This window comes from Adiantum capillus-veneris, chromosome 21 (genome assembly GCF_014529385.1).
Source record: "Adiantum capillus-veneris isolate H3 chromosome 21, ASM1452938v2, whole genome shotgun sequence".
Lineage (NCBI taxonomy): Eukaryota > Viridiplantae > Streptophyta > Polypodiopsida > Polypodiales > Pteridaceae > Adiantum > Adiantum capillus-veneris.
Genome location: NC_140951.1, coordinates 6,090,620 through 6,111,485, shown reverse-complemented (window position 1 = coordinate 6,111,485; position 20,866 = coordinate 6,090,620). Strand labels below are relative to the sequence as shown.

Sequence of the window (20,866 nt, the reverse complement as noted above, 5' to 3'; positions counted from 1 at the left end):
TTGGAGAAAACAATGGTATCATTAAAGAAAGTGCCAACAAATAACCTGTACTCTCGAAAAATCATGTCCATCATCCGGTTAAATGTCGCAGGAGCATTGGTTAAGCCAACATCACCAAAAACTCAAATAACCCAAAAGTCGTCCAAAAAGTTGTCTTGTAGACGTCTCCCGGTGCATTTCTGATCTGATGATATCCACTCTTCAAATCAATCCTGCTAAAGCACGAGGATCCCTGTAATTTGTCGAGTATATCATCGATCCTAGGAATCGAAAATTTGTTCTTGATGGTGATTTTGTTGAGAGCTCTATAATCGATGCACATTCTCCAAGATCCGTCTTTCTTCAAAACCAACAACACTGGAGAGCAATACGGTGAAGTACTAGGCTGGACAAGACCCTTTTCCAAGAGGTCTTTCACTTGGTTCATAATCTCTTCATTTTGTGCTCGGCTCACACGGTAAGGTGGCCGGTTCCGTGGTGTGCTTCTAGGTATCAGATCAATGGTATGATCTTCAGGACGAGCAGGAGGTAACTCGCCTGGTAGGCCCTCTGAGAAGCAATCAACGTGAGAGTGGAGAAAATCTTGGCGTTGTTTATCAAGTTTAGACATATTTGTCCTATCCTTATCGTTCAATTCTTTCATAAAGATCGAGTAAACAGACAAACTTGATTTCATTAATTTAGAAATGGCCGAAGCTGATACAATAGGGACAGACTCGCCCTTCAATTTAATATCAAGTACAATGGTTCTGCCCTTCTCTGTAGTCAATGTCACTTTCCTCGCCCGATAATCGACCACGGCGTTGTTCTTATGGTACCAGGGAATCCCTAAGAGAACATCACAACCTTCCAAAGGCATTATGAAAAAGTCCTCATGCCCCAAATACCCCTGACAATGCAACCGAAGTTTGCCAATGACAAGTGTAATGGCTACGTCCCTGTCGGGTGCCGCTAGAACAGCCTCCACAAGTGGTTCCATCCGATCGGGAGTGATCTCGAGCCGCGCCGCCAATTCTGGTGAAATGAAGTTGGCCTTGGATCCTCCATCAAAGAAGATCAGGGCCTCTTGGTCTTTCACTTTGTCCCAAGCTCGGCAAAGTTCTGTACTCTCGTCCATGGTGTTGGGATCGGTGCCCACACAATCTGGAACCAGTCCTGTTTTCATCTTGCCTTCTCTTCCACGTTCCTCAGCTGCTCCCGGACTCTCAGGCATGTCGTCGTTCTTTCTATGCCTTTTTAGGGCACTTCTCGGAGATATGTCCATGTTCCCCGCATCCAAAGCACTTCCCCTCCCTGATGAAGCGAGCTCTCTCCTGAGGAGTAAGCTTGGGTCGTGCATCCTTCTTTTCTGGGTTGATCTTTCTCTTTCTACTTTCATTTGCTGAAGTCTGTTCGGCTCGTTGTGTCATGACCTCATCGGTGGGGTAGGTCAGACTGCCAGAGTGAATGGCAAAGCCCCGCTTTGCATGACTCATCAACTCCTGCATAGAAGCTTACTTTTGTTCCAAGCAGTGATCTCGGATCTCTGTAGGTAGACCCAAGGTAAGCCGCTCAATATGTTCTCTGAACGAGATCTTGAATGAAGAGGCGGGTAGAAAAGAGCTCCAGAATCTCTCGCAATAAGCATCCACTATATCTCTCTTGGTCATCCGAAGATGGTTCCAAGCAGCTCGTATATCACGTTCATACTCTTGAGTCAACCAAGAAGAAATAAAAAGCTTCTTAAATTTCAACCATTTAATTGGCGCAGTCTTGTTTAAAAGAAGTGTGGACCACCAAGTTCGAGCATTTCCCTTAAAATAAGAGGCAGCTCTCCGAATCTTGGAGTGCTCTAAGTAGCGTCCTCCCGCGAAAGCAATGTCAAACTAATGTATAAAAGACAAAGCCTTCGAAGCATCTTTGTATCTTGAAAAAGTGTCAAATTTGATCGACTGTCCACCTTCCTTAAACTCTCGGACTTGCTTGCTTTTATCTTCCAAAAAGTCATACTGGTTGGCTTCATAAAAATTCTTCTTGTTCGCATAAAAGTTGTCGTCATCAGAGTCTGAACTGTCTGTAGACGAGTCCTCTGTAGAACTGTCACTCACTGGGCGAGATTTAGACTTCGTTTCCTTTTTCTTGCCCTTTCCGAAGCGTTATTTCTTGCTTCGCTTTTTGCCTTTTCTGTCTTCTTCTCTCGAATCTGAAGAGCTAGAAGAACTGTCAAAAGAAGAAGAAGAAGAAGAACTGGGTACTTCTTCAAATCGAACACGCTTCTTCTATTTCTTTGCCTTATCAAATGTCGACTGACGACCCAAATAACCCGGGAAGTCAGTGCCTTTCTTTTGCTTTTTGCCGTGCTTTTTAGCTTTGTTCTGCGCGTCAAAAAGCTGAGCAATCCGTGCAACAACCACCTCTTCTAGTTCCTTCTCTGAATGTTTTTTGTGAGCAGAAGGTTTCTTGAGAGCGGGTTTCGGGGTGGTGGTGTGGTTTTTTGCCACTGCTCGTGCACTTCCTGAAAAGAAGTCTCGCTGTAACAAACTTGGACACTCCAAGTCAAGAATCAATCACGACAGCACCAAATAACCACTTCAAAACAATTCACAGATCACCATAGATTTACACTGGCCCGGCGGAGTTCAATGCCTAGAGATATTGGCCCCAAAGACTGGCTGTTGCTAATTGGACTATTTTCTTATTTTTAATGATTAATTTTTTTTAGGATATTTTATTATGTGCACTAAGAACTGTTAAAAGATTGTAGCTACAGGAACTGCCATCAGGAACGGACAACTCTGATGTGTCATTTGATGGGTGACGATAAACATCGCGAAGGAGTTTCCGTAAGTTCAGTGGAAAGGGCCGGGTTACGAGTGCCCCTGATGCGTCACATGATGGGTGACGGGTGCATCAGTAAGGGGGCATCCCGTGGGCTAAGGAGGAAATCCGAACTGAGTAAGAAAATACGCGTAAGAACGCAAGCACAAGAATAAAGATGGGTTCAATGAAGCTTTTTACGAAAAGCAGGAACAATCGCGGGAAGGCAGACGCTTTCCCGCGAGGAATCTATGTTTGCATTGCATTCGTGCATGTGGTTGCATCCAGCGACGCCTGGGAAGTGTTGTTAAATGCATTGGTTTTAACTTATAAGGTTTTATTGAGTTTTTGGGCAGGTTCAGACCAATTTTAAAATATGCCGGCCGCCCACTTAATAAGTGGGCAGCCACTTAGAAGATAAAGCAACAAAACCAGCCAACGAATTCTCTCTCCCTATTTCGGGTAGAACAGCGCAAAAAAAAAAAAAAACAGTCGCGATCTCTACGCGAGCAGTTATTCGTGTCGTGGCCAGGGAGCTATAAAAGCACCACATGCCCTCACTCACGGGAGGTACCAACATCAGCAAGAGAAGACTCTGCCGCAAGAGATCGCGAGACTACGAAGCACGGAAGTCGCTTTTCCCGCGCAAGAGCGACAGGTATCTATTGTGGATTCGCCATACGAATTGTTGTCGCGTGTTTGTGTGGTTTGTTTTGCAAAAATCTCCCATCTTACGGGAAGGCCCTTCACGGGAAGTACGGCTTCACGCCTTAAGTCCCTTACGGGAAAGTACGGCTTCCCGCCTAAGTCCCTTACGGGAAGGAACGGCCTTGTGCCCAAGCCCTTTACGGGAAAGCACAACCTTCGGGTCTAAGATTACAGAACGGAGGGGTTTCCTCCAGTTCTCGTGCTTGTATAAGAATTCTCCCTGAATAAAAGAATACTCTTAACGGGGGGGGACCAGCCCATCTTCTGGTCCCCAATACTGTGTCGATCTTCTCCCTTCTCTCATGTTTTCAAAGAATTATAATTTTCAGATTTTCTAAGTGCTCGTGTATGCTCCCGTTTTGTGACACTGGCGCCCCTTTCGGTATTTCTTTATGTATTAATCAATGTCAAAGTACAAGAGCGGTTAGGGTTTCACTCTCAGACTCTGCGTCCAGATGCTCTGTAAAGTGAGCCCTAAACCGTGTATATAAAGATTACAAGGGATGCCCAAAAGCAGAGCCCCAAAAGCTTGAAAGCAAAAGCAAATTCTCTCTCGCTCTCAATGAGAGCAACAAAAAGCAATTATGCCTCTCTCTCTCTCTATCATCCAAAGCGTAGCCAAAAGCTGAGATTTAAGTCGCTCAAAAAAAACCAAAAATAAAAAAATAAAAAAAATAGAAATTAGGGTTTGCAGGAATTTTAGGGTTTCTGGCAAAAATTAGGGTTTCTGCTATCGGTAGCCACGTCATCACTTTGTGGCATACCCCCCTCTTGAAAGCATTGTAATCGACCGCAATTATGCCTGCAAAACCGACAAAAGCCATAAACCGTCTTAGCAGGCACTGACAGTTAGTACCTACGTACTAGGGACACACATCTAGCACATGTACCAAATCGACAATCACATCACACGACATCACAGGACATCACTAGACATCACAGGACATCACATGACATTCAACATTCATTCAGATCTGAGGCCATTATTTATCGGCAATGTAGCTAGCAATCACATCTAGGTCCAATCGGGACCTCATCGATGTCCGATTGAATAATCCCTATTGCAGCCATGTCTATTCGAGATCAATCAAACCAAAATGCTACAGCCATTTCGTCTATCAGTTCCTGCACTCAAAAGAAGTCAAGAACAAATCAGTATCATTATCAGGAATTCCATTTCATAAAGTCATCCAGCAGAATACTGTCAACTCTCAGTATCCCTGAAGCTCAAAGAGACATCAGTGACTTTAGTATCAAAATTCAGGCATATGTTGACAAAGGAGCGGAGTAACTCCCTTCTTGTGCATCCCACTGCACCAGATCTTCGGCCAAGCTGAATTTCTGGGTTCCATTTGGAGTAGACTATGCTAAACCAAAACATCGAGGTAAAGTTTCACAATCTGAGGAGTATCTGCCAAGTCCTCCTCCTCCATCCACTTCGCATCAAGTGCAGGATAGTTCTTGAACTTAACCAAGAACCGCCTTCGGAATTTACCTTTAGTCTTCGTATTCTTATGTGCCAAAATCTGTTCAGGAATAAGGATCTCCTCGTTTTCTTCCACTACGGGTTGCTCATCAGGCTCCCCATCATCAGGCACATCACCCTTAAAAGGTTTCAAGAGACTCACATGGAATGCATTGTGAATCCTCCAAGTATCTGGCAGTTTCAATCGAAAGGAGATATCATTTATCTTTTCAGTGATCTGGAAAGGTCCGTAGTATCACATGCTAAGCTTTGGAAAAAGCCTCTCCTTTCCCTTTTTCTTTCGTAGGCATGCCTTCTCAGAACGTAAGAGCACCCAATCATCCTCCTTCAGTTTCAAGTCGCGACGATGGGGATCCGCTGCCTTTTTCTGTCGTTCTTGAGACTTCTGCAAAGTCTCGCGAACCTTGGCAAAAGCCGTATCCAAATCTCGCGTATACTCATCCGCTTCAAATATCTAATCTTTCGTGCTCAGGAAGGATGGAACATTCACAGCACTTTCAATAATCTGAAATGGCGTCTTCCCCGTCGAAGAGTGTATCGTGTTATTGTAGGCAAATTCCACCAAAGGTAAGTTCTTTTCCCATTGAGTCTTCTGATCCGAGATACAAGACTTCAATAAATCTAAAACCACTGGATTGGCAATCTCAGATTGCCCGTCAGTCTGCAAGTGGAACAATGACAAGAACTTCAACCGCGTATCAATGTTCTCCCAAATTGCCTTCCAAAACAAACTCATAAATCTGGGGTCTCTGTTGGACACCATCGTCTCAGATGTGCCATGTAATCGGAAAATCATCGTGATCATTCTGTGTTCTCGGGAGATCAAAATATAAAATCCATTGCAATACTTTCCAAGGGGCGGGTGGGTATGGGTAAAGGCTGTAACAATCCCTGTGCCTTATGCCAGTCAAACTTGACCTTCTAGCATACTAAGCAATTGCGCACAAACTCTTCCACATTCTTTTTGAGTCTCAGCCAAAAGAAGTATCTCTCTACCCCCTTCATGGTGGTAGCAATGCCGCGGTGACCCGTAAAAGGTGGACAGTGGCATTCAGTCATAACCTTTTCCCTCAACGGCTGTGTAACGCACAACATGGTTTTTCTCATCAAGTAGCCTTCCCGAAGGGAGTATCTGGCTACTGTCTCCCCATCCCGTATCCGTGTGAAAATAAATCTGCAAAATCTGTATCTTTCTCATAAATTTGTGCTGTCATTTCCGGCCTAGAGAACAATCGGCTCTCGTAAGCAATGACATGGCCTTCTTGCATTAAGATCGCACCCACACTACGACCACAAGCATCACAAAATACTTCAAATGACTTCTGTAATCAAAGTCAAATCTGTACCTGTAGTCAATTTCTCTTTCAATGTCTGAAAGGCAGTCACCTCTGTGGATCCCCACGAGAAAGGGACTCCTTTCTGTATCAAGAATATGTAAAGGGGGAGCAACCTCTGCAGACTTTCGAATGAACCGTCTGTAGTACGAACACAGTCCCAAGAAGCTTTCAACTTCATGGACATTCTTCAAATCGGGCCAATCACGGAAAGTGTCTATCTTGGCCGGGTCCATTTGAACTCCTGTTGCTCAGACAAAGTGTCCCAAAAAAAATGTATCTCTGAAGCATATGATCTCTGTGTTCTGCTTCATTCTTGGAGAAAACAATGGTATCATCAAAGTAAGTGCCAACAAATAGCTTGTACTCTTGAAAAATCCTGTCCATCATCCGGTTTAATTGTCGCAAGAGCATTGGTTAAGCCAAAAGGCACCACCAAAAAAAACTCAAATAACCCAAAAGTCGTCCGAAAGGCTGTCTTGTAGACGTCTCCCGCGCGATTCGAATCTGATGATATTCACTCTTCAAGTCAATCCTGCTAAAGCACGAGGATCCCTGTAACCTGTCGAGTAGATCATCGATCCTAGGAATCCGAAATTTGTTCTTGATGGTGATTTTGTTGAGAGCGCTATAATCAATGCTCATTCTCCAAGATCCGTCTTTCTTCAAATCCAACAACAGTGGAGAGGAATACGGTGAAATACTATGCTGGACAAGACCCTTTTCCAAGAGGTCTTTCATTGGGTTCATAATCTTTTCATTATGTACTCGGCTCACACGGTTCGGTGGCCGGTTCGGTGGCATGCTTCCAGGTATCAGGTCAATGGTCTGATCTTCAGGCCCTCTGAAAAACAATCAGCATGAGTGTGGAGAAAAATCTTGGCGTTCTTTTGATCAGGTCAAAACATATTCAACCTTTATCCATCGTTCAGTTCTCTCCCAAAAGAATGAGTAAAGAAACTGAAGTTCATCAAGTACAATCTCTAAGCCCTTCATTTATCAAAGTCGCTTTCTCGGCCAGTAGTCAACCACGGCATAGCTCTTGTGGTACCAAGGAATCCTGAGTAGAACGTCACTAGCGTGCCCTGAACACCCCTGTCATTGCAAACGAAGTTTGCCAATGCTCTGTGTAATGGCAACATCCCATCCGGGTGCCAGTCGAACTACCTCCGCCTGTGGCGTCAGTCTGTCGGGCGTAATTCCAAATCGAGCCGCCAATTCCAAGTGAAAAGAAGTTGGCCTTGGCTTCTTCAAAAGAGCTTCCTGATCCTTCACGTTGCCCCAAAAGCGGCAAAGTTTGTACTTTCATTCATTAGATTCGGTGCAGGTCCCACGCCATGTGGTACCAGTTCTGCTTTTCTATCTGCCTTTTCTGCCACGTTCCTCAGTTGCTCTCGAACTCTCAGGCATGTCGTCGTCTTTATCATTCTGTTCTTTCTGTCCCTTTTTAGGGCACTTCGCAGAGATATGTCCATGTTCCCCGCATCCAAAGCACTTCCCCTCTCTGATGAAGCGAGCTCTCTCCTCAGGAGTAAGATTGGGTCGTGCATCCTTTTTCTCTGGGTTCCTCTTTTTCTTTCTACTTTCATTCCCAGAAGTCTGTTCGACTCGTTGTGTCATGGCCTCATCTGTGAGGTAGGTCAGACTGCCAGAGTGAATGGCAAAGCCCCGCTTCGCATGAGTCATCAACTCCTGAATAGAAGCTGACTTCTGTTCCAAGCAGTGATCTCGGATCTCTGTAGGTAGACCCAAGGTAAACCACTCAATCTTTTCTCTAAACAAGATCTTCTTGAATGAAGAGGCGGGTAGAAAAGAGCTCCAGAATCTTTCACACTAAGCATTGATTGTATCTTTCTTGGTCATCCGAAGATGGTTCCAAGCAGCTCGTACATCTCGTTCATATTCTTGCCTCAACCAAGAAGAAATAAAAGCTTCTTAAATTTCAGCCATTTAACTGGCGCAGTCTTGTTTAAAAGAAGCATGGACCACCAAGTACGAGCATTCCCCTTAGAGTAAGAGGCAGCTCTCCGAATCTTGGAGTGCTCTGAATAGCGTCCTGCCGCAAAAGCAATGTCAAACTACTGTATAAAAGACAAAGCCTTCGAAGCATCTGAGTATCCTGAAAAAGTATCAAACTTGATCGAGCGGCCACCTTTCTTAAACTCTCGGACTTTCTTGCTTTTATCTTCCAGAAAGTCATACCGGTTGGCTTTGTAAAAATTCTTCTTGTTCGCATAAAAGTTTCCGTCATCCGAATCTGAGCTGTCTGTAGACGAGTCCTCAATAGAACTGTCAGTCTCTGGACGAGATTTAGCCTTCTTTGCCTTTTTCTTGCCCTTTCCGAAGCTTTGTTTCTTGCTTCGCTTTTTACCTTTTCTATCTTCTTCGCTCGAATCTGAAGAGCTAGAAGAACTATCAGAAGAAGAAGAAGAAGAAGAATTGGGTACTCCTTCAAATCGAACACGCTTCTTCTGTTTCTTTGCCTTGTCAAAAGTCGACTGACGACCCAAATATCCCGAGAAGTCGATGCTTTTCTTCTGCTTTTTGCCGTGCTTTTTGGCTTTTTTTTTTCGGATCAAAAAGCTAAGCAATCCGTGCATCAACCACCTCTTGTAATTCCTTCTCTATATACTGTTTGTGATCAGAAGGTTTCCTGAGAGCGGGTTTCAGGGGTGTAGTGGTTTTCTGCCACTGTGCATGCACTTCCTGAAAAGAAGTCTCGCTCATATATTTTGCCAATTTCGGATCCTTCGCAAAATTGAGCATCATCTTTGTTGCATCGCCGATTAATTAACGACGCTTCATCTCTCTTTGCTCTGCCTGAGTAGGCCGAGGCGGGCCATACATGATACTCTATCTGAATCTTCGTTGTGATCCCTATCCGCATCTCCAGATGCAGAGGGAGTCGACTGATCCTTGCGTGAAGCCATAGGTGCCACGGAAAAAAAAATTGGGGATCGGATTTCCCGTAGAAGAGAAATCGATCGTGCTCTGATACCATTGTAACCGACTTGGACACTCCAAGTCAAGAATCGATCGCGACAGCACCAAATAACCACTTCAAAACAATTCACAGATCACAATAGAATTACACTGCCCGGCGGAGTTCCATGCCTAGAGATATTGGCCCCAAAGACTTGCACCCCTTTCGATATTTCTTTATGTATTAATCAATGTCAAAGTACAAGAGCGGTTAGGGTTTCACTCTCAGACTCTGCGTCCAGATGCTCTGCAGAGTGAGCCCTAAACCGTGTATATAAAGATTACAAGGGATGCCCAAAAGCAGAGCCCCAAAAGCTTGAAAGCAAAAGCAGATTCTCTCTCTCTCTCAATGAGAGCAACAAAAAGCAATTATGTCTTTCTCTCTCTCTATCTTCCAAAGCGTAGCCAAAAGCTAAGATTTGCGTCGCTCAAAAAAACAAAAAAATTATTAAAAAAGTCCATCTCCGCGATTTCCAGAAATTAGGTTTTTTTGGCAGAAATTAGGGTTTGCAGGAATTTTAGGGTTTCTGGCAGAAATTAGGGTTTCTGCTGTCGGTAGCCATGTCATCACTTTGTGACACTCGTTCATACATTTTGCAAATTTTGGGTCCTTCGCAAAATTGAGCATCATCTTTGTTGCATCGCCGATCAATTGACGACGCTCCGCCTAAGTAGGCTGAGGTAGGCCATACTCCTAGTCGGGATCTTCGTTGTGATCCCTTCCCGCATCTCCAGATGCAGAGGGAGTCGACTGATCCTTGCGTGAAGCCATAGGTGCCGCGGAAAAAAAATTGGGATCGGATTTCCCGTAGAAGAGAAATCGGCCGTGCTCTGATACCACTATAACAGACTTGGACACTCCAAGTCAAGAATCAATCACGACAGCACCAAATAACCACTTCAAAACAGTTCACAGTTCACAATAGATTTGCACTGGCCCGGCGGAGTTCCGTGCCTAGAGATATTGGCCCCAAAGACTGGCGCCTCTTTCGGTAATTTCTTTATGTATTAATCAGTTCAAAGTACAAGAGTGGTTCGGGTCTCGCTCTCAGACTCTGCGTCCAGATGCTCTGCACAGTGGGAGCCCAAACCACTTATTTAATGTTTACAAGGGATGCCAAAAGCAGAGCCCCAAAAGTTTAAAAATAAAGCAGAGGTTCTTTTCTCTCTCACAAGCTCTCTTAAGCTCTTTGAAAATAAAGCAAAGTCTCTCTCTCTCTCTCTCTCTCTCTCTCTCTCTCTCTCTCTCTCTCTCTCTCTCTCTCTCTCTCTCTCTCTCAATTTGCGTAGCAAAAAGCTGTTGGCTGCCGTAGAATACGCCACAAAAGGCGGGTTCAGCCGTATGGTGCCACGTCATCAAGTCCCCGCAATTTCCAGGATTCAGCCTGTTGCCCTAGGGTTAGGGTTAGGGTTAGGTTTCTTGCAGTTTTTAGGGTTAGGGTTAGGGTTTTTGGCAGACTTTAGGGTTTGCAGGTTTTAGGGTTAGGGTTTCCAAAATTAGGGTTTTCAAAAACAGTCAGGGTTAGGGTCTCTCGGGCAGATACGTCATCACTTTGTGACGAGCACGACACACTATCCGCACTACACATATCTGCAACTTGATAAGTGCCTTTGTCAAAGTCATTTGTAACTTGGAGCTTTGTCCAATAAAAATTGAATCTGTATCTACTTCGAGTGAAATTATTGGTAAACTGACTTGAGTTTTCTGTTGAGTGATGACCATTGGTTGGAAATTTGTAAGGTATTCCATTGGTTTGTCTGGAACAGTAAAATCCTCCTGAAGGGATGTCGTAGACTGAGGCTGAGTAGTGCTTGAAGGTATATCCATCTATAAAGGTTTTTCCGTGGAACAAGTTGTGTCCAAAGATTCAATTGCAACGACTAAAGTCGTGTTGCAAGAGTGTGCATCTGATTTATCATTTGCATCCTTGAAGGCAAGGAATGGAGTCTTCAACTTTGAAGGATTATCATTCACCACAGCATTTGGTATCTATAGAGAGACAAAGACTTTATTTTGCAAGGGCGGTGATGGGGCGACTTTCTCTGCACAGCCATAGAAGGGGTCCCGTGCTGGTCCGTTGTCACACAAGAACCAGAATCTTCTGAATCTTCAGTTGTTTCAGCGGGTATAAAGGCTTCCAATTGAGAAGGGGAAGGTTGAGGGAATTGTTGCATCTTAGACCTCTGAAGAATCCTCTTGCACAAGGAAAGGATCAATAAATCTTCAATTGTACCACCATCAGATAAGAAAGACTTAAATGTAGGGCATAGCTCACGAGGGGAAACTTGTTCAGCATCGCGGCATTCACGACCAAGTACACGACTAGGGTCGGATATATATGCCACTAAGTAAGCTCATCTTGATATTGTTGTTGATCCTTTGGAAGCTTCATATTGCTGCCTCTGTTGCTGATGATTCCGATAAGAAGTTAGTTACTTAGAACTGTAGCATTTCCAAGAATATTCATGCTGAGATTTTTGTTGCTCGCACGAAGATACTTTGTGTCTAGTTGTCTCTAAGAAACCATGCTCTGGGTGAGAAAATTTGAGTTCCGAAGGCTTTTGTTTGAGTGGTTCTTCATGGTCGACCACTGAAGCGTCGGAAGAAGATGGCAAAGAAGTAGCTTGTGCAGTCCGAGAAGCAATTGGGTAACTTCGAGAAGAGGTTTGTATTTGCATCTGATCCAAGTGAGTGTGAATCAATGCGAAAGAGATAGCTTCACGACAGACGCGTGTCTAGTCCCCTGAGTCTGAGGAGGAGTGGAGGGGCCGGGAGAAGAGGCTCTGGATCCCACTAGGGAGAGAGGAGGGACGGGAGGTGGGGGTGGGGGTGGGGGTGGAGGTGGGGGAGGGGGAGGAGGCCGAGCGGCAACGTCTAAGGGAGGAGGAGGTGGAGGTGGAGGAATTGAAGTGGACGGGGCCTCCTCAGGTGGGTCCTGCTGAAGGAGGTCAAAACGGTTCCAGCCGGAACCCAGTGGGGGTGGAGGTGGGGGAGGGGGAGGAGGCTGAGCGGCAGCGTCTAAGGGAGGAGGAGGTGGAGGTGGAGGAATTGAAGTGGACGGGGCCTCCTCAGGTGGGTCCTGCTGAAGGAGGTCAAAACGGTTCCAGCCGGAACCCAGTGCTGCTGAGCTGCAGAAGGTCGGCCACCAGGGGGAGCAGTGGGGCGAGCCTGCCCCTGTTGGTGGCGGCCAAGCACCTGCTGCCAACCGTCAGCTGTCTGATCACTGGTCTGAGTCGAGGTAACAGCCTGTACGTCCTGTGTATCTAGCTGTTGGGCATGCTCAGCCTTGGAAGGATGCGCATGCGCTGTGGGTCGAGGTCTCCTACGAGTACAGGCCTTTGCCACCCATCTGTTTACAAATGAAACACTAATTCGGGAAACCCGAATGCTCCACTCTGTGTGATCCATCCCCCACTCACCCAAGGCAGCAGTACCACCTTGGGGAAGGAGTGTCTCTTGAACAAGAACCCGCACAGTAGATAAACCTGCGGCCTTGGCCACAATTGAAGCTGCAGTGCACGGAGACTCCAAAACTGTCCCGAACATGGAACCAATCCTGGGGAGAAGAGGGGGGTACTCTCACCTCAGGCCTGGAAAACAGACCAAGATCAGTAAGTCAGCCTCCTCCTCAAGCACATTTGTAGTAGGGTCAAAACCATGCTGCCATCGTCTGAAGTAGGCTCGAGCTGCTCGGATGCCGAGCGGGCTCATCGAAATCACCTTGGTCGTAATCTCTGGAGACTCGAACTCTATCTGGTAGTACCCTCCCCCGAGGATCTGGACATCAGTGATCTTGCCCACATCGGAGAGAAGGCGGGCTTGAAGAAAATCTCGAACCTCGTCACGACTGGGCCAAGTGCCTATGATATTGCAGATAACCGAAATGGCTTGCAAGCGTTCCACTTCGGCCATCAAGCTCGCTTGCTCTTCTGGCGAGAGAGTAAGTCGAAGGGTCGGTTCCATGGTGTCAAGTGTAAGGTGTAGCGGAATGAATGTTTGAACTTTGCTCAAAATGAGTGCTCCGAACTGTGCTCAAGGGTTCCTTTTACTTACGGAAGGGAGAGCCTTCCGTTCCTTTAGTGAGAGAGTGCAATGGACACAAACAAAGTGAATGGACACTGTGAATGGAAGTGCATGAAACTGAGGGATAGAGAAGAGAATACGACACCAGAGACATTGTAAAACCCTCCTCTGAAGGCCCCACTCTCAATGGCGAGAGCGGTCTACTTATGATTGCACAAATCTCTACAATGCTTGGACTTGCCGACGATGTCGACGACGATGAGGACGACGACGAGACAGGCTGAAATCTGGAAACTCTAAGGGCTGAAATCTGCAAATCTTCTATCTGCTGAATTCTGACTCTATGTCGGTGACGATGTCGATGGCGATGATGCAACCACGACGCGCTGAAAACGCAGATGCTGAAATCTACGTTTTCTGGGCTGAAACTGTAAACCTTGCGGAAACTGACCGTGGGGCGAGGAACTGCTGCGGGAAGGTGAGATTTGCAAGGTTCGGGACTTGATCTGCGGTGTCTAAGGGCTGAAAACTGAAAACGCTGATGGTTCTTGATGTTCCGTCGCAGTGAATCTACAAAACGCTGGGGCTGATCTGCAAATCAAAAACACTAGGGCTGAAAATGGCTCTGCTGTCGCAGGATGGCCTGCAACTGCAAAACGCTAGGTCTCTTGTTGAGTCTTTTGTCGCCAGGGATCTACAAGAGCAAAACGCTGGCTGATCTGAACCAAAAACGCTAGGTGGTTGCTACGGAGCAAAAACGCTAGGCCTCTTGAGTTCTGCTGAGAAGTTGCCTGTTGAGCAAGGTGCTCTTGCTACCTCTTCTACCAATTAGTGCTAGTCTAGGTTTGCTTATATACAAACTTACTCAATTTGCCCTACCTACTTTCCAACAAAAGTCACTTAAAAATAATAAGTGAAAATGTCAAAAATAGGGAAAATAGGCTAAATGCACTGGAAAATTCCCTGAAGGATTCTAATGGATTTTGATGGGAATGCTTATGATCATGTTGTGTGCAACCAGAGGATATGCATCTACACTAAGTGACTGGTCATGCACGATCTGCGAACAGACTCACAAAAGTGCCAGAACACTTGCTAATCTAGACTGACTGGACTGACTGAACCCTTGTCGTGTTGTAGTCCACGGACACATAGGGTTGGATGTGTCACGTGACATCAGGCGAGGGGACTTATGTAGAGTCCCTCAGAGGTGGAGCAGAAGCCGGCATTTTGTGTCTGCTGCTGAATCGAGAAGAGAGATGGTGACCCAAAACTCCCAGTAGGCTAAAAAACAGCTTCCTACGAGCTGAGAAGAGTTTTTTTTGGTGGGGAGAGGGAGGGGGGGGGGAGGGAAAGTAAGTGGGAGCGCGAGGCTGAGGCTTGCGGGCTGGCTGAGGCACCGCGCTGAGCAAGCAGCGGGCTAGGCAGGGCAACGCGAGGGGGGATGGCGGGGGAGAGAGCGATGGCGAGAGGGGTATGTAAGTGTGTGTGCAGGGGAGGGGGGCGAGGGCCGTAGCGAGCGTTCCTTGCTACTTGCATCACTCTGTAGCAACTCTTTGTCCAACCGTTTGACAACATTTTCTGGAGGCCGCTATACAGAGCACTCCAAGATCAAACGGGTCGCATCCTTTCTGAAAGGCAATGCACAAACATGGTGGTCCACTCTGTTGTTAAGGAAACAAATGCTGACAAAGTGGTTGAAATTTAAGAAACTCTTTATTTCTTCATGGTTCACACAAGAATATGAACGAGACGCGATTACTAACTGGAACCATATTCGGATGATCAAGACAGAATCTTTGGATTCTTATTGTAAAAAAATTTGGGAAACTTTTCTACCTGTTTCATCCTTTAAGAACATCAGTTTTAAGGAGCATATTGAGCGGTTTTGTTGTGAACTTCCAAAGAAATTTGAGACTACTGTCTTGAAAGGAAGTTCAAGTCTATACAAGAGTTGATGGGACATGCGAAGGGGGGATTTGCTATACATTAACTTGACTTACCCATCAGATGAACCTTCAACAAGTCATAGCAGAAACAATGACAAAGAGATAGATGACTTTCATTGAGAGAAGACCAGAGCCATTAATATTTCAAAGCACGAAAGTGTTTTGAATGCGGAGAACAAGGACATATCGCTACACGGTGCCCCAAAGAGGCACAAGAATCGAGACCACTGACAAATTGAAAGGACAACAGCACGAGGTAATACTCGTTCCAGAACAGATTTTAGATAGAAAATTATGGATAAACTAGCCTTATTTTGCTTTATGAATTTTAAGAAATAAGACTTTTTGGAAAATGATTTTGAATTTTATAAAAATTGACTAATGAAAGAATCTGTTATTTCTGAACAATGAACAAAATTAAGACAATGATCTTGGAGCAGTGACAGCTCCCAAATGAACCTGATAATTGAATCACACAATGGAACTGCCGTGCGCATCAAGAGTTCCTGCGGGATGAGATGGCCACACAGCTGGAACTGAATGATTGGACCACTTAGTGATGGATTGGGATCCCGGGAAAGATTTCTCGCACACGACAGTACTTGTGGCATCAGATTCTCGCACACGACAGTGCTTGAGGCAAATGACTACTTGCACAAGACAGTGCTTGAGTTGAAAATCTCTATAGACACAATCGCAATATGAGATTAATTAAACCGACATCAGTGAGATCAAGGATGGATCTAGACGTGATTACTAAAAACGTTGCTGACAGTCATGGTCTAAGATTTGAAATGAATTTTTCTGTGATTAATTTGTCATGTGATGTCATGTGAAATGAAGTGATTGTCGTCGTTGTACAAGTACTAGAGGTGTCGTGTCTAGTATGTCGGTACTTAGAGTCAGTGTCTACTGAACTGGTCTATGGCCTCTGTCTGTTTTGCAGGTGTAATCGAAGGCGATTACAATTCTTTCAAGAGGGAGGTATGTCACAAATTGATGACGTGGCAATTTTGCCCGAGCACACACACAAGCAAACTGTACGGACGCTGATGTGGCAGGTTGTACGGACTTCCCTGATTTTGTGTTGACTGCTGACGCGGTAGGACAGTACGGATTTCAAAGATATGCGCTAACAGTGCTGACGTGGCAGCCTATACGGAATTCTACAAATTGCGCTGGTGCTTTTTGCTAGTAGATTTTGGAGACAGTTGCTTTTTGGAACAAGTTGCTTTTGGGATCATTGCTTTAAGAACCAATTGCTTTTGAGTTTCACTCCTTTTAAGAATAAAACTTTGATCAAGCATTAATATGAAAGAAATACCGAAAGGGACGCCAGTCTTTGGGGCCAATACCTCTTGGGCACGAACCTATGCCGGGCCATGTCGTCTCGAATTGAACTGTGATTTTAAAGCTATGAAGTATTTTAAGTGATTCTCTCTCACGTCGCGACAGATTCTAGACTTGGGGTGTCCATGTTTGTTACACATTCAACCGTAAGAAGCCAACGCTGGTAATTTTTATAAGTTCTCGGTTTTATTTAAATGGGCTGCCCACTTATTAAGTGGACGGCCGGTCACTTTTTTTTTAAATGTGAATCTGGTCAAAACTTCATAAACTCAGTGAGCTGAAAATCGATGCTAAGCAATCACATTCCAAGCGTCCCCGTATGCAGTTCTTAGGCACGGATGCAATGCAAACACAGATTCCTCGCGGGAAAGCGTCTGCTATTCCCGGAAAACACTTCAAAATAATCCGCTTTTTAAAAAAAGCTTCTCAGCACCCATCTCTTGTGCTTGCGTCTTTACGTGTATTCCTTTTTCCAGTTCGGCTTCCTACGAGATCAACAAAATATTCCCTTTTTGATGCTCCCATCACACCATCACACGACGCATCAAGAATATTCGTTTCCCAGTCTCTCCTACCGAACTAACGGTACAACCCCTTCCCGATATTTAATGTCAACCATCATATGACACATCAGGGTTGTCCGCTCCTGATGACTTTTAATAATTCCTGTAGATCTATAGTTCCTAACCTTAGGGTTCAAGTGCACACATTTAAACAATAAAAAGAAATTACTCGAGAAAATAACAACGTACGAAAATAGTCCATTTAGCAACACTCTACATTTCTTGACCGTTGGAAAGCTTCAAGAGTCGCTTTTACAAAGGACCTCTTTGCTGAATTTTTCTTTGACCGACCCACTTTCACGTTGCCCTGGAATGAATAAAGATTCTCTTTAAGGGAGGGACCAGCCCATCTTCTGGTCCCCCAATACTCTGTCGATCTTGTCTCTCGTCTCTATTTATCAATATTCCATTTACTTTAGCTTATTGTTTATTCATGTGCGCTCCCGTTTGTGACACTAGCTCCCCTTTTATGCAATCGGCACCGCACCAGATTTAACATGCTAATCCATCAGTAACTTTTGGAATAGTCAAAGCTAAACCAAAAGCCTCAAGGTAAAGCTCTAGTATATGAGGAGTATCTCCTAAGTCCTCATCCATCCACTTCGCATCAAGAACCGGGTAATTCATGAACTTACCAAATATCTGCGGTTCAGCTTACCTTTCACTCTCCTTTCCTTGTGCGCCAGTACCTGCTCTGGAATGAGAATCTCTTCCACTTGTGGTTGCTCATCTCGCTCCTTGTCTACAAGCACTTCACCTTTGAAAAGTCTCAAGAGACTCACATAGATACATTGTGAATCTTCCAAGTATTCAGTAACTTCAGCCGGAAGGACACATCATTTATCTTTTCTTATACCTCGAAGGGCCCATAGTATCTCATACTTAGCTTTGGAAAAATCCTCTCCTCACCCTTCCGCTTGCAAAGACGTGCTTTCTCAGACTACAAATCACGTCGATGCTTGTCCGCTACCTTCTAATGTCGTGCTTGAGACTTCTCCAAAGCCTCCCTTACCTTGGCAAAAGCAGTGTCTAGATCCTATGTATACTGATCCGATTCAAAAATCTTTTCCTTGGTGCTCAAAATCGGTGGAACATTTCTGACACCCTTGACGGTCTCAAATGGCGCCTTTTCCATAGACGAATGAACCGTGATGCTGTAAGAAAACTCCACCAGAGGCAAGTACTTCTCCCACTGAGTCTTATGATCAGAGATATATGACTTCAACAAGTTCAAAACCACTGAGGCTAGCTATCTTTGATTGCCCATGTGTTTGTTGATGAAACAAGCATTGCCCGCACACCAAAAAACAGAGCACAATGATTCACCAATCTGCACTTCCTGAGCCCACCCTTAAATGACTATGTTAGGAGAAAACTGCAACTTTCTATTTGTATTCTTTTCTGTTCTAGCTAGAGACTTCAGTTTGCGCTTCAATTGTTGTCACAATGTATGATGAGAAAGATAAAATTTAGTTGTACCTTGTTCTGGTCTCGTGGGCATTCTGGCCTTTAAGAGACAATAACATATCTTTTTTCCTTTCTTGTCTTCAGTTTGCTATTGAATTCTATCACTATCATGAGAGTTTATAATGTGTACCATGAAAGTGTCCAGAGACATGGCCCCAATCATGTGCCTTTTCCCAATTTCTTATCCAATAAAATGTCGTTAAGAGACAATAACATATCTTTTTGTCTTCGGTTTGCTATTAAATTCTATCACTATCATGAGAGTTCATAATGTGTACCATGAAAGTGTCCAGAGACATGGCCCCAATCATGTGCGTTTTCCCAATTTCTTATCCAATAAAATATCGTAGTTGTTTCATCATTACTTATACTTTATAATTTGAGTATAAGTTTGCACAACACGAAGGACAATTCTAATTATACATCAAAAATAGTATGTCCTATTAAATTAAGAAATAAGCAATTAAAAAGCTAAACGGTTTGGCTTACAAGTATGAGGGGAGGGACGCTTGAATCTGTTCCTGTACGTCTCTCATTGAGCAAATCTGCTCTTTTCTTGTCTCGAAGCTACAGGAAATTGATGAACATGATTAACATAGTCATGTACAATACACATGAATATTGTCACAAGTTAAAACAACCTACAGCAGAGACTCAAAAATCTGACAGTTCCGACATAGTTCTCCTAGTTTACAGGAAGAATTCTTACATTTTTGCTATGGTTCAATCTTGCAGCACGAGCCTTTTGCGCAATAGGAACATGGTGACTTCTCTTTGGACCAATCAATGGACGTTTCTCTGCCACGAAAAGGAAGAAAATGAGGTCCCAGGCAATAGCAACTCTCTCTCTCTCTCTCTCTCTCTCTCTCTCTCTCTCTCTCTCACCTGTGTTCTCCTTGTGGAGGTTCCGAGACGATTTGGACGAAAATCGCGACTTGTGAGGCTTGTTCTTTTGAGCTCGTGCATTCCCCATGGCTGCTGCTTCTGGACTTGGACACTACTGCACTGTGAGACCTAATTAGAACACTGGCTGGTAACTCAACGCCACGAATCAACGCGCGTGGGAACACAGGCTTGTTCCAAACGAGAAGAGGAGAAATTTTAACGTCGGTTTACAAATTCTGAGATTTACCTCTAAATTTTAAATATGAAGGTGAGGCCCCTCCCTCTAAGAGGCAGTTCACGTGGAACCATGGCTCGCAACCAGCTGCCGGTTGGCAACCAGCAACTACTCAGTTCCCATGAAAAGCGAAAATTCTGGAAATGCATTGAAAAATGGCGTATTTTTCCTCTGCGAAGCTGAAAAAGTGAGCAAAGTTTTGTCCTTTTCCATGGTTTCCAGCTTGCTCCACCTCCTCCCCTAGGAGCAGCATCGCAACCGATTTGCATCCAATTGCAAACTTTTTCCTCGCAACACCTCATGGGAACCAAACTGGTTCGCAATTGATTGGCAACTTGTTGCAAACCAGAGCTCCATGTGAACTGCACCTAAAGCTCCTCAATCCGGCACCTTTGTTTGCACGAACAGTGAGACGACGAGAGGGGGGGGGGGGGGGGGGGGGGGGGGGGGGCAGTGACGTAGAGAGAGAAGGGGGCGGTGATGTAGAGAGAGAGAGAGAAGGGGGGGGGGGGGGGCACTGTCGGAGGCCGCACCCCCAAAATAGTATTTTCTATGAAAGGAGAAGGGATTTTGGTAGTCCCTCCTCCACATGTCATACTCTCCTTGTTCCGACCAATGCTCATTGTTCATGCCCACTGTTCCCACCAGCTTATTGTAATTTAGTGCAAAAACCTTCAAATCTAGTCAATTTACCTTTACTATTTCTCATGTGTAGGTTTAACAAGTTTTAGGGGAAAAAACAACAAGCGACGTCAAAAGATCGAAAAGACAAGGTTTGGACCCAAGACGTAATACTTCAATTGGGATAAGTGAGAGAAGAGAGACCAAAGGGGGAGCGACTTTAGTAACCTATTTTAGAGGCCAAACTCAGCCTATGATGCATATTAATGTACAACTGTGAGATATCCTCTATCATTTAAAAAAAGGAGGGGAACAATTAAATGACAAAACTAAAACGGGATTGGAACTTAGAGCGGTCAAACATGGTCAACCACCCATTCCCTTACTAAAACCCATCACTGACAAAGTATTCTATACTTTGTAGATAATAAAAACAAAGAGTTTCATGACTGCCATGCTTGTGCTC

General features: G+C 44.8%; 1 protein-coding gene across 1 annotated transcript in view; it reads right to left on the bottom strand.

Moving 5' to 3' along the window:
- LOC147430497 (pre-rRNA-processing TSR1-like protein) overlaps window positions 1–19,762 on the bottom strand; it is a 57,446-nt gene extending 37,684 nt beyond the window's left edge. Inside the window, exons 1-3 of the mRNA XM_086493114.1 lie at window positions 19,545–19,762; window positions 19,369–19,457; window positions 19,149–19,226 (exon numbers count right to left, since the gene is read on the bottom strand). Coding sequence (XP_086349240.1) covers window positions 19,149–19,226; window positions 19,369–19,457; window positions 19,545–19,632 — 255 coding nt within the window. The 5' untranslated portion in view covers window positions 19,633–19,762. The remainder of the gene's footprint in view (window positions 1–19,148; window positions 19,227–19,368; window positions 19,458–19,544) is intronic.
- Window positions 19,763–20,866: the final 1,104 nt, after the last annotated feature.